The following is a 13,573-nucleotide window of genomic DNA, read 5'->3' on the forward strand; positions in this document are numbered from 1 at the left end:
TCAATAAGCTAACCCAAAGGACTGCATCACAACACCTGAGAGAAGGCAAACCTTTGCTTCAAAGCAGAGTGGGGGTTTGGCTTTGTGGGGGTTTGTGGTGTTCTACAAAGGAGCGTGATTGCCTCATTAGCAAGATTTTTATGAGACAGTTCCACAGAAAAATGAGATTTTATCAAACATTTGTTTTTTTATCTGCTGGTTTTGATGCTTCACTCTGTTTGTTGCGTTTTTGTCGTGTTTTTGTTTCATTACAAACATGAGGTCGAAACACAGCTGATTCAAGAAGGGAGAAAAATCACCTGGATACCAGTAAGTAGTAAAAATTATAAAGCATATGCAGTAATGCATACGAAATAGTTCTGAAAAAAGGGACCAAGGAATATGGTTGTTTACATGTCAGGTTTGCACACCCCTCATTTTGAGTTTTTCTATTTATTTCTATCATGAACTGTTTCGGTTGTCATGAAGGACCGGCGAGGAGGAATCGCATTACAGTCAATAGATGACTTGAACTCTTCCAGCTGTGCCAGAGGAGCAGGAACATGAGCGTGGATCAGCGCGTCAAGTGGGCCGAAGCATGGAACAAATGGCCTAGTGTGAGCATGCAGAAAGGAATACTAGAATAGCAACGTGGGTATTTAAAATTAATATCTGGCACTGGTGAGTAACAGGAGTATGAAGAAAAACTAAAGGCCTGAAGTCTGCCCTCAAACAGCACAGCTGATTAATAGAGCAATGTGGTCTGGTGTGCACATGTCATGAGGCAGAGGAACAACTTGTGAGCATAAAATCTAACTTTTGCAAGATCTGAAGAAGCTATGTACATCTCAAAAGCAACAAACTTTGCAAATCATTTATACTCTTAGCATGGTACTTTGTCGTATCTTTTGCCACGTAAGCATGACAGATATGTATGCGTTTCCACATGTCCCAGCTAATAGGTCTGATGCAAAATCCCTCAAAAAAACAGAAAAAGCAGGGAGAAAGAAATACTTCTGGAAGTACCGTGATTGAGGCAGGCCTTTCTTGCTGAGATCCATCCTCACCCTCTCACCCACATGTCTGTAGATCTCCACCAAACTACTCATAGCCCCATCTCGAACCTAGAACACATTGTTATTTAGTATACAATTGTTACTATCCTAAATACAAAATTATATAGTACTTAGGTTATAGTAAGTAGGGACGGCTTGATACCACTTGTTCAGGTGAGATACCGCAACTTTGTATATCTTGGGATACCTACTGTACACCAATCCGCTACATTCATTTCTACTGTCTTGTTAGAGTAGTATTTGTATGCACGTACTTTGTTTAATATAGACATACAAAAACACCATGTTCAAGCCATGCAACAATATTCTGCTCCCCCGAAGACATTAGATTGCCCTCAACGTGGCTCAAATTATGCAATACTGCTGCTGTTTTAAACTTTCAATACGCAGAGCTTTTAACACCATTTCAAAATAAAATTGAGTAAACTGAAACTTTGTGAAAAGTTTAAATGTGAGTCTTAAAACAAATGAAAAATTAATTATAATTCTTGTGTATAATGAGATACCTCACATTCAATATGCCCTATACCTCAATGCCAGCAAAACAGAAAGAAAACATAACTTACTGTTCAGTATTAGAACTTAAAATACAAATAATAGCATATCTACTTGAAAACACACAATGGAACACAGTACTTGCCATCCCAACTTAAAAGTGGAGATTCATCAAGCATATACTGTCTCACTGACTAATGAAGCTTAATGTTGGGATATGGGAGTGAGGCTGGTGGTATAGGGAGGGACAGGGGGTCGGCATAATGAAAGTGCTGATCTTAAAGTAAATACTCATACAATCATTTATAATATCTATTAACTACTAAGATGAACCTGCAAGAATAACATTTTAGAGTTTAATTAAGGTTTATGCACTTAAGACATGGTAGCCATACCTGACTAGTGGGATCCCCCAACAGGTTACATATGTGAGGGACAATCTTACTGAGTGTCAAGCCATGAGCTCCATACCTGAAGAAAAGATACGATAAATTAGTAAAATTAGTTGCCCATAGAGGGAAGGTGAAAATTAAAACTACAGGGAGATAAAATTGCAAAACTTGAAACTTGAAAGAGCAATTCTTTTCATTAGTTTGTTCGTTACAAACAATAGAAATGGAAATGAAAAGGAAGCAGGAGACACTCACATATTTAATGTGGCAATAAGGCAAAGGCACACTCCTTCTCTCGTCCTATTGTTCTTATGCTTGAAGCCTCCCAGCATTCGATCCCACACAAACTGCAACAGCACAAAGGAAAAGGTAATTTCCGAAGTAATTTCATTGTTAAATGACCACACACAAGGTAATTGGCTACAGCAGAGAAACAAAAATGCTTAGTGTACAGCAAATATGTTCATGTTGGTTTGTACCTGTGGAGTTGCAGCTTGTTCCATGATTTTCAGCAGCAGTGCTTGGTCTTGTTCTCTAACTTGGTCTTTGGCATCCCCCAATCGATCAATAAGACTGGGCAGAACTGAAGGAACAATTTCAAGACAAACTTCAGTTGAGATGGTTACCAAGTAGCCCTGACAACGAGTGCATTCAATTGCAAAAGATTGAGAAATGCTCAGAAAGTGGAGAAACACCAATCAACAAACTGCGCCAAGTTGGCCTCCCACCCCACGCAGAACTCTCCAAGGCTTCTGCTGGTTTGTGCCGTTAAAATGGTTGTTTTCGTTTTTGAGTTATTACAAATTATTTTTATAGGTCGATCAAAGTTCACCCAGCCCCCCATTTGCTCCAAATTAAACAAAAATAGTCACAATCGTTTGTGGTGTTAAAATTAGCATTTGTGCTGTCATACTTTTTGATTTATAAAAGATTTAGGTGTCCGGCGTTGACGTCATCATCCCACGACATGCTCAGAATGAAACCAAAACAGTAATTCTTTTCCGCTCCAGTTGTGCTGTAAAAAGTATCAATTCTGCCATGTTAGTTTTTTAGTTAGTAAGCTTATAAAGGTCAACCGAAGTTCACTCCGCCTGTTTGCTCCAAATTAAACCAAAATAGGCAGAACTGTTTGTGCTCTGTTTGTGCTGTTTTGGGTTCATTTGTGCTGCTGAACTTTTCTGATTTATTGAAGATTGTGTCTGATGATGTCGTCACCCAGCCCCCGACTTAAACCAAAATAGTCTCAACTAGAGCCCGACCGATTTATCGGCCCGCCGATTATGACGTATCACCAATTAATCAACATCAGTGGAAATGTAACACATATATTAACTTTTTTTTTACTTTGCAGATATTCTGTCACCCTGTTCCTGTGTGTCTCTGTGCTGCACCCTGCCCGAGCACCTGGTCCCTCCCTCACACATACACACAGCCCGGCGAGGTGCAGCTCTGCCTGTCGTACTCACTCAGCTGCAGCAGGCAAGACGACGAGGGAAATGGTGAAACAAACTACATTTGTTACACCATGGTAAGCTGTGGCTTTGTAAAACAATATAACACTACACTTTAGTGCTCCATGGGAATAATCCACCATTACCGAAGACTATTATACAGCGTTTTAGAAGTTGTATAGATTATCTTTGTGACATAAACAAAGATAGATGCAACTGCTAATCCACATGTCCACCATTATCTACTATAAGACTATTATCCAGTGTTTTAAAGTGAAATAAAGATATATACAACTGTTAACTGTTAAACCCAGGGCCATCATTAATATAAGACTACTACACAGCATCCCACAACACTTCATACTTTCACGCAGGATTTACAGGCTGCTCATAGATTCACAAGTGAGTGTTTTCATTAAAATCATTTTGATAATGTTCCAATTTTGTCATTTTATATATTGCGTGTTTTGAAAGCAGCTACATTGTTACATAAAATGTAGTTTACGCCCTTGTTTTAAGTCTAGCAACGTGATGCATGTTTTGATGATTTCCTTATTTTGTTTGTAGTTTCATTTAACTTTTTACTTTTTAATGTTTCCTTCAGCATTTGTATTTCAGCTGTAAGCTTATTCTTTGTGTTGAATCGCATTTTGAGTATTATAAAAATTTATGTTCATGTGCAGTACACATCCTGTGTATATCAATGCTCTTATTTCATATATCGGCCGATATATCGGTCATGGGCCAATATATCTGATATCGTCTTTTTTCAGCCCCCAATATCACCATCGGCCCCCAAAAATCACGATCAGGCTCTAGTCTCAATCAAAATAGTCTTGTTCAACAAACATAGCACAAACGTTTGACACAATTTTGTGTGGGGGGGTCAACTTCAAGCATGTTGATCAACATTGGTTACATGCCTGGTCCAAGACCCTCAAACACCGCAGCACCATCATCAAGCATAAAGATGGTATCTTTGAACATGTGAAAGGATCTGCTCCTATGAAATGGACAGTGATAACAGGGCAGTGTTAACTCCTATTGAGTCTTCCTCCTCCCAAAAAGCCTGCCTCTCTCTCCCTTGCAACGCCCCTTCCAGTGTGCAAGACAACCACACGGATAAAAGTAAGGAGTTGTTCTCTTTTTTGCTTCAGCTTCATTTAATTCTTGAAGTTAGTCTTTTTATTACTACATTTTATATGTTCTTTATGTGTTCTGTAACTCTGGTGTTCGTTTCTGTGTCAGTTCCGAAAATGTAAGTTACACTCCAACTGAATTTACATCACCGTCGTAAGAACGGAACTTGTACATTGACTGAAAACCTCCTGCAATATTCAAACTGAAGGAGACCAGCACAGCAGCAAACATAAGTACTGTTAAACTTTGATAAAAAACATCAGAAAGAGACGCAACTTACCTGTTCCCACCTGGGCCCTGAACCGCTCCTGTAACCTCGTCACCAAAGCAGAAAGCAGATCCAAGCCGAGGAGAGCCACCTGGTGAAGAGATTTATTTAATTTCAACACCACATCAGCAAAACATTTTTATCACAAGCCTGCAACATAAACATGGTGACAACTGAATACTCTCCATATTCATTGTGTAAAACTAAGTATTAAAGCTTTATACAATATTTGTCTTGAAATATTACTGCTGACATAAGGCAATAATATAACGTGTGTGGTAGAAAGTTCATCTAGCTCAGGGGTAACTAAAGATTTATGCATCTTTGAGGTGATGATGCAGCCACAGAATAGGAACGTTCTGCTCGCTTATCTCTGTACACAAAGGCCTACTCTGTCCACACATACTCGTGCAAATACTGTATCCACCAAACGTTATAGCTACTAGGGACTTGGCGGTGTTAAATCTATTCATACTGATTACAGCGTTTCCATTGACCAACACATGTCCTTTAGATAATAACTAGAAACGTTTAACCATCACACAGTTATATCATACATTTTTGTGGGTTTCAAATGAAAATGTACTGTCCAGCCAGATTCTGAGCTACTTGTAACAGTGAATTTATTTGATCTCGGTTACACCCAAGGAGATTTGGAGGGGGCATCAACCTGTGGTAGGTTTCTGCTGAAAACCATACATTTTGTTTCTAAATGGAGGTGGAAAAAAGCATGCTGGACACTGTTGAAGCCAATGCTGTAGTCAGAGACGGCCTGGGTGTGTAGATAATAGTAGAGTTGCAACAATTAATCAATGATTAATAGATTATCCAATTAATCGACAACTATTTTTGGTATTCAATTGTTTTTTATTTTAAAATGTAAACATCCTCTGACAGGTTGCAAACCAAACCACTAATACCATACACGTCTGATAATCTATTTCCCTATAGCAGTATAATCTCCTTAATAGTAGCGGAACATTTGAATCACATCTTTAACCGTGTCATTATGAACAATGAGGGGTTGCATTCAAAAACACCACAATTTAAGTTGATTTCACATTGGAGAAATGACACTTTGATACAATGTAAAGTAGTCAGTGTACAGCTTGGATAAGTGTACATTTCCTCAAAACAACTGAACACACAGGTATTAATGTCAGTACACTCCTAAGTGAAAATGTTCTGGTATTTGTGAATTGTATTACAAAGTTTCAGCTGTGAATGGGGAGCAGGTGTGTTAAATTTGGTGTCATGACTCTCACACTCTGTCGTACTGGTCACTGGTGGATAATTTTTATGGTAGGTTTATTAGAACAAGTATAAATATGTCACTAAAAAGGTACAGCGCTCAACAAAGCAATAGAACACAACATGAGTGCCTCATTGGCGGAATAATATACATCTAATAACACTTAAGACCTCCTAGTGACATAATCAGATTACTGTTGTAGAAGTTTATCACATTTTTATTTTTCCATCCAAGACTAATTTGTACAAAGTTTTTCCCTTGGGTTAAGAATACATTTGTTCTGAAACTGTTTTGGTGCGGCCACAAGCCGTGTCCCGGAGGCAGAGACGCGGCCTATCAGACGGTAGCCACGGGATGGACTGTGACGTCAGTGAGTCCTGTTTGCCGCAGGCACGGATTATAAACGGCAGCGGTATCAGGAATCACATTGACAAACTACAGTGCCATCTGTTATACAGTAGAGAGGAAACCCACACACCAACTTAATTTGACAGGTCAGCATTTTTGCATTGTTGATTTAAGTTTATGATTACAGTGTTACAAAATTCTATAAGAAGACACTTTTAATACGTGACATGATGCTTGAACACGTCCCCAATGGCTAGAAATGTATCAAAACATCTGTATTTTAAGAACAAAAGTTTATTTTTGTACTCAAAATTTCATGAAAATAGAGTGAAAATAATGTGTGTATTTGGTTATCAGTGCTAAGTAGACAACAACAGCGGTTGATAACATGGAAAGTATCATAAGTATTTCATTACTAGGGCTGAGCCGGATACTCGTTTTTGACAAGTATCTGTTATAGATGATGCATTTTTGCCAAGTGCCAGGATAAAACGAGTACCGCTCCTCATCATCCATACTCGTACTGAAGGACAATCCTCATTGGGTAACTACTTATCCAATACTTTGGCAATGTTATTATTGAATTGGTTATTAAGGAACTGAAAATGTTTTAAGTAGTAAGTAGTAAAGCAAGTAACTAAAGTATTGTTGTAAATCAACAATGTAGTGTCGTGATGGCAGAACATCACGCGTGAATCCATACATTCTAAAAGACGGCAAAACCCTTGATGGAGATGGGCTGGCTGTCTGAAGCAATAAATGCAACTATCGTTTCAGTAATCTTGCTTTGTGTTTAGATATTTGTTTTTCCTCTGAAAGTCCAGAGTTTGTTAATTTGGCGTAGCAGCTTTTTAGTCAGTGGTCTTGCTAAACATTTGAAATTGTCATTGTGCACACATTGCAAGTGCCTGTAGGACTATTTTCATTCACAGTGCACAAGTACTTCTACATGGCTGACATGGCTTTGTTTACTTTCCGGCCTGTTGCAAAAACAAAAGCACTGCCCAATACTATCCCACCATTGTAGCCAGAAAGACCTCTCAGTGTTCAACATAAACACAAGGATCTATGTCGTATATCACCTTTGAAGGCACAAAGAAGAAGCCAAAAGTCTAATTGTTATCAAAACTTATGATGCTACCAATACACATCTTAGATGGAAATACGAATTGACATTTATTAAACACTGAACATTTCGCCTGAAATTAAAATACACTCACAGTGAGTGTATTTTAATACACTGCAAAAGAAATACTGCTCTGAAATACAATTGAAAAGCCAGCATATCAAGAAATGCTGCAAACATTTTATAGACACGGAATTCCACAACTTGAAAGTGAAAGATGACACATTGAAGGGAATATCGGACTAGTGTGACATTTTATTATACAGCGTCAATATATTATCATCATTGTATATAATCATAACATTAGTCATTTATTTCGTCTGACAATAATATTGTTTAGCGTCAATTTGTTGGACACAATAAACATTTCAAAATGCACCTGGATTGTTTTGTGATTCAGTTAAATAAAACGTTTGTTTGTCCAGTCATATTGTTTCATTATACTTTTCCTACAATTTGTTAAAATCATGTCAAATCATAAATATTTTTAAAAACTACTTTTACTTCTGATTAAGCTTTGAAAGTGAGAAAATAATTATTGTGCAAATGTTGAAAAGCGGTCAATTTCTTCCCCATTCCCACATCAAAAAGTTCAGCTCATTTGGACAAAATGGCAATTCTAACAATTCCAACAAGAAGACATTCGCCTCAAACATTCAGGCTATCGATTATTAATATTCTAAAAAGTGCTGGTTGTCACAGAAGTCCACATTTCCCATACAGCATTTCAGTTGATCCTCAGACCTTCAGCATTCACACACATACTTGTATGACTTCTATGACACTTTTTCAAAAGGATCCCAAGTGTGCAGTCTTCTGTGGGGAATAATAATTATTCATAGTTTAAATTTGTGTGAGTGGTCAAGGGTGTCAGTGTCCTAATTCTGTATGGAAGAAAAAGTCATGTCATGTACAGAAGACAGGTATTTAGAAAATAGAGAAAAGAAACCGAAAGTGAGGTGGAAGAGTGTCACTGACTTCAGGGTGCTTTAACAGGCTTTCAGAACTTAAGCAGATTCGGTCTGTCTAAACCTAAGCAGCTCAAAGCTACACCGTCTAAGACTTCACTCCTGCTCCTGCTTTGCATTTCCATCATGGTGTTGTCAAGCTGGTTCCAGTGTTGTTGGACAAACAAATGCATCCTGCAAAGCTACTGCGTCACACTCCACCCACTACATGATCTTGTAGGACTGCTGTCATTCAGACTGTCCTGTGCGCATGCTCACTTTATTACAACATATATTCATATTCATGTCCAAGTCCATATTCAATCAGATAAACATTCCCCTCCACAAGTCATGGAACAGTGAGGCCAATTCCTCATTCAATTAAATGTTTGCTGTCACATCAAAAGACAGATATTTACATCTGACTCTGATACACATCTTAGAGGATAGCATTATTTGTAACTAGACCTGTCACCATAACCGATAAATCAAATCAGAAACAAAAACAAAGTCCATAATTCACTCTGCATCTGTCTGTGCATGATGGTGATACAGTGGAATGAACGAAGAGAGTGAACCCTCCTCTCAGCCATTCAGCCTCTTTGTCCCAGTACGTGGCGGCAGGGCTAGGACTGAGTGCTAGCTAGCAGCAAGTTAGCATCTTGAGCTAACATGAATGATGAAGGCACAAAAGTGATGGTTTCTAAGGCAAATGCCTCAGCCCCAGTGTGGGAATATTTCAGTTTTAAACAGAATGAACAAGGTGAGCTGATGAACACCGACGAACCGATATGTCGCATTTGTTCTAAAGTAGTGACGAGGAAGACAGGGAATACGGCAAGTGCATTGAAGCTTAGTCCCAACGTTCAACGTTGACTGACATGTTTGGTCAGCAAAGTAAATATTAAAAATATAGCGCAAAATGGTGCGCGTTCGCAGACAGTGTGACAGACACTGATGCAACCTTTCTATACGGTTGAAAAGCAGTGTGATAAAGCCAGAGGTGTGAGCTGTGGAGCATTACAGTTTTAAATGTATGTCTATTTTATGTCAAATAAAAACCAGGAGGTTCAATGAATGATGCAACTGATAATACCACTGAACTTTGACAGATCTATAGGTGAAGTATGACAGTAGGACTGCACATACACCTATACCAAACATTCATGTGACACACACAACAATGCTTGCAAACATCAGAGATCTGAAGTCGGTAGCCAGCACAGCAATGAAAGGTCAACATGCATCGATTTGACTTTTCACCTCAGCTATCATGCCAAATTGCAAAGTTATTTCCTTAGTTTCTGAGGAAACATCCCATAACATTCCACAAAAATCTAAAAGAATGGCACGAGTACAAAGCTAATAACAAACATGGACTGATCAGTCAACGACTTCAACTATTTCAAGCATGGGTCATCCAGCAGAGCAAAGCACAGAAACTGACAGGGAATCTTTAAAAGAAATAAAATGTTTCTTTTACAGACCTGGAAAGAAAAACATTCTGTAGGACCTTTGACCTTTGTTACTTGAAGGGATATTTCAGATTTTTTTTTTTTTTTTTACATAAAGTTGTATGACATCCCCATAAACAGTGACTTACCCCCCACTTTGTCCCGTGAGCAGAGTTCTGGTTGGACTTCAGTGAGGAGGGACATAGTTCCGGTTAGTTGCTGGGGCCACTTAAGTAAAGAGTTTATCTTCTCAAAACAAAAAAAAAGTCAGACCTCTTCGTCGCTCTGCGTTATTTTCCCTCCGTTCGTATCACTACGCCCTTTCACCTGTCCATGGTTGTGTATGTGTTACACAGTGTTTACATGAGCGGATGGAGACTGCAGCGACGGGGGACTCTCGCGTCACAGCCGTCTTCATCCGCTTATTTTGACCGCCACAGATCAATTAAGGCTCCCTCTTGAGAATCGTCCATGTTTATGCGCCTTTATGCAGAGACTCTTATTTTAAAACCTGTTACTATTAATTTCACTTATGATTCCAGTTTGTGTGCGCGTGTGAGTGAGTGAGTGAGTGAGTGATACCATCTTTGGTGCAGAAGTCATTGCCAATGTGAGTTTTCGACACCCCATAAAAATGACACGCACAAGGGTCAAGGGCCAATTATGTAAATTAGACAATGACGTCATCACCCCCAACCCCTCTACCACAGTTACAATGCAGCCCTGTGGGAAACACTAGAACAGATGTGGATAAACATACAGTCAATCTTCACACTGCTGCTCCAACTAAAAACAGCTTTGTCACCCTTTACACACACACACACACACACACACACACACACACACACTTGCTCTCCAAGGACAGAAATATTACATGGTTTAAGATGAACATTAACCAGATCATGCCAAGGATGCAAAGTCCTTCAGTTGAGCTTGAATGAACAGTTAGCGGATAATCAACCACAATTCTCTGTGCATTACACAACAGTGCAAAGTTAGCAGCTGCCGCCACATATGGGAGCTGAGCTGACTTGGCACACCTTCTGACAGGCAGTGCAGAAAAGAGTTGTCAAAAAAATGACAACTGCATGAAGACTTGTCTAAAATGTCTGTTTAGAAAGAACATCAGAAACAGCTTTATTTTAGAACTAGATTGGCCCAGCAACAGAAGTCCTGACTTTGCTGATCTGACCACAAATACAAGTATTCTCAATCAGTGTCAGCACTCTCTGCAGCCCCTCAGCAAATGATGTGTCCTTGATAGAGAACAGCTAGTTCTGCAAAAACTACAGAAACCTTCAACGGTTGGACATACCAAAGTTTAGACAAGGTCAAATTTGGGGCAGGGGGAGTGCTGGGTGATGTCATCATCTGATTTGAATAATTGACCATGACGCATGTGTGTGGCATTTTTACAGACGCTGTGGCAGAGACAAAACATGAGCAAAAAACATGAATGGCAAAACAATTGTCTTCTGTCGCTGCTTTTTGTGTTTTTTGTCACAAGCAAGACAGAGCTGCCTGACAGTTCTTTGAGGCCATGTCCACATAAATATGGATATGGAAAGGCGCATTTCTTCTATGGGTTGAGAAGAGCAATATATTCATGTAACAGTCTCCACAAATCACTAGATTTGTCACTTTAAAAAAAAAAGAAAATCTAAACGGGTCTGGATACTTGCTAAACATAGCGACAAATTCACAAAGTGGTCAACACTGATCCATCCTGCTACGTCTTCTTATTCTCTGGCAGACATGGTGCGTATGAGGTGGGTTAAGAAGCAGAGTTACGATGTCCACTGCTGTACAGAGTTGGAACAACAAGTGACACAGACAGTCCCATTATAATGTGTTTATGAGCAAGGGCTAACAGGCAGCATCAAATCTATTTGTGGCAGTCCAAAACATATGAATTTATGGGAAACACTGGATGATCTTTTGATCAAAATAAAAGGGGAGACTATGATGGTTACTGCAGATGCTGAAATGTACTGTATGTATCTTTTCTACTGGATAAGAGTAAATGACGCTGCTTGCGCAGTGATCTTGAGTGGAGGAGGAATGATACTTGTACGGTGCTAAGCTTGTGGCATTTTGTTTTTTATGAAATAATTCATAACATGCTGGTCTCGGAGTGTTGACTTATTTTCGACATGTGCCCATTTAAGCGCTTGTCGTTTGAATTGTCTTCTGTTTTCCTCAAATTCCGTCAGTTTTTTTGTTGATGTTCTACTAGTTATGTGGACATGTGTTTATTGATATTGCGCAGTTACCATAGCAACACAGCCACGACCCAGCAGCCGCCAGTACCGAGGTCCTACGCTTTTAAAAGGTTAAAATGTATTCACTCGAACCAAGTATGGAAGGCTAATGAATCTGTTGTGCTTTCTCCATCGCACTGTGTCAAACTAAATAGTTTCCACATTAGTTGCCAAGTGACCAGCTCAGCTACTGGATTTGTTACCACACAAACAGCGGCACTCTCTGAGACACACATTTGGATTGTGCCATCATATTTAAAGGGGGATTTCTTACATCCATCAAGTAAGTTTGCAAAGCTGATTGTAAATATGCTACAAAGACTTCTATATAAACACAAACTAATAAGACAAAGTAATCATTCAGAAACTTCTAAGTACAAACGAGATTCTCTATAAACTGATGCATAACTATTAAAATAGGAATAGTTTCAAAATGGCTTCACATTGCCTAATAAAGCGAATGCTGGACCCTCCAGTTAAGAAATGAATTAATAGTATAATGATCAATTTAAAAAAACATAACTTGTAGATGTCCAAACAACCTCTTATCTTAATGCTAAAATCTATATAGAAAAGGCAATAAAAAAAAACACGTTCACCAAAGTGCTGTCCAAACTAGCTAACTAGCTCAAAGTGATACTGTATTATTATTATTATTATTATTATATAATGCACTTAATAATAATAATATGGTTAAAAATACAAGGTTTGTCTCTGAATTTGTACAACACATAATACCAAAATAAATATTAAACAACAACCTTGGCTCCATTATTTCCTATTTTGTTAGGTCTGTCCATCTTTTTTTTTTTGGCTACTTTGCAGACTTGACGGCATATTGCAAGAAGCGTGCGTGTGTGAACACGTGACACAACCAGGAAGTGTTCCGAAAGCTAGACCATCCCATTTCACATGGCTCTAGCCGAGCCTGAAGGACCGAGCCTTCGTCGACCGCCTATGCTAGGTTCTTGAAGGATGAAGACCCCGAAATGGGACAATGCTATCGTGTGACCAAGTGTGTCCAAATGGAACACCTTTAAAACGCCTGATCCTAACTTTAGAACACCCTGTATAAAATACTCCATTTTTGTAGTATCATTGTCAAATTAGATAAGGACTCAAGCTAGCAATAGTGCCACAAAGATACTGCAGGATTGTTTTTCCCTTTCACCCTATTTGGTTTTGGTTTTGATACATATTTCTGTCAACCTGTTAAGGGCAAGTCCAGCATTGACTTTCTGCAGTGGCGGGTGGCACATTTGGTACTTGGGGCTTCAGTGGGGGTTTAACCGACTTAGTCCACCTCTTAATACCACCACTACCAATAATATAATATACAAAACCGCAATACTATAAGGCGTGGCATTACAGACAGAAAGGCATT

At 38.9% G+C, this 13,573-nt stretch overlaps 1 protein-coding gene across 35 annotated transcripts in view; it reads right to left on the reverse strand.

Moving 5' to 3' along the window:
* clasp1a (cytoplasmic linker associated protein 1a) overlaps positions 1-13,573 on the reverse strand; it is a 67,834-nt gene that overhangs the window by 48,591 nt on the left and 5,670 nt on the right. For all 35 annotated transcript variants that reach the window (XM_054786237.1, XM_054786242.1, XM_054786230.1 and 32 more), the window contains exons 3-7: positions 4,814-4,892; positions 2,422-2,525; positions 2,198-2,289; positions 1,946-2,021; positions 1,006-1,103 (exon numbers count right to left, since the gene is read on the reverse strand). In XM_054786237.1, coding sequence (XP_054642212.1) covers positions 1,006-1,103; positions 1,946-2,021; positions 2,198-2,289; positions 2,422-2,525; positions 4,814-4,892 — 449 coding nt within the window. The remainder of the gene's footprint in view (positions 1-1,005; positions 1,104-1,945; positions 2,022-2,197; positions 2,290-2,421; positions 2,526-4,813; positions 4,893-13,573) is intronic.

This window comes from Dunckerocampus dactyliophorus, chromosome 9 (assembly GCF_027744805.1).
Source record: "Dunckerocampus dactyliophorus isolate RoL2022-P2 chromosome 9, RoL_Ddac_1.1, whole genome shotgun sequence".
Lineage (NCBI taxonomy): Eukaryota > Metazoa > Chordata > Actinopteri > Syngnathiformes > Syngnathidae > Dunckerocampus > Dunckerocampus dactyliophorus.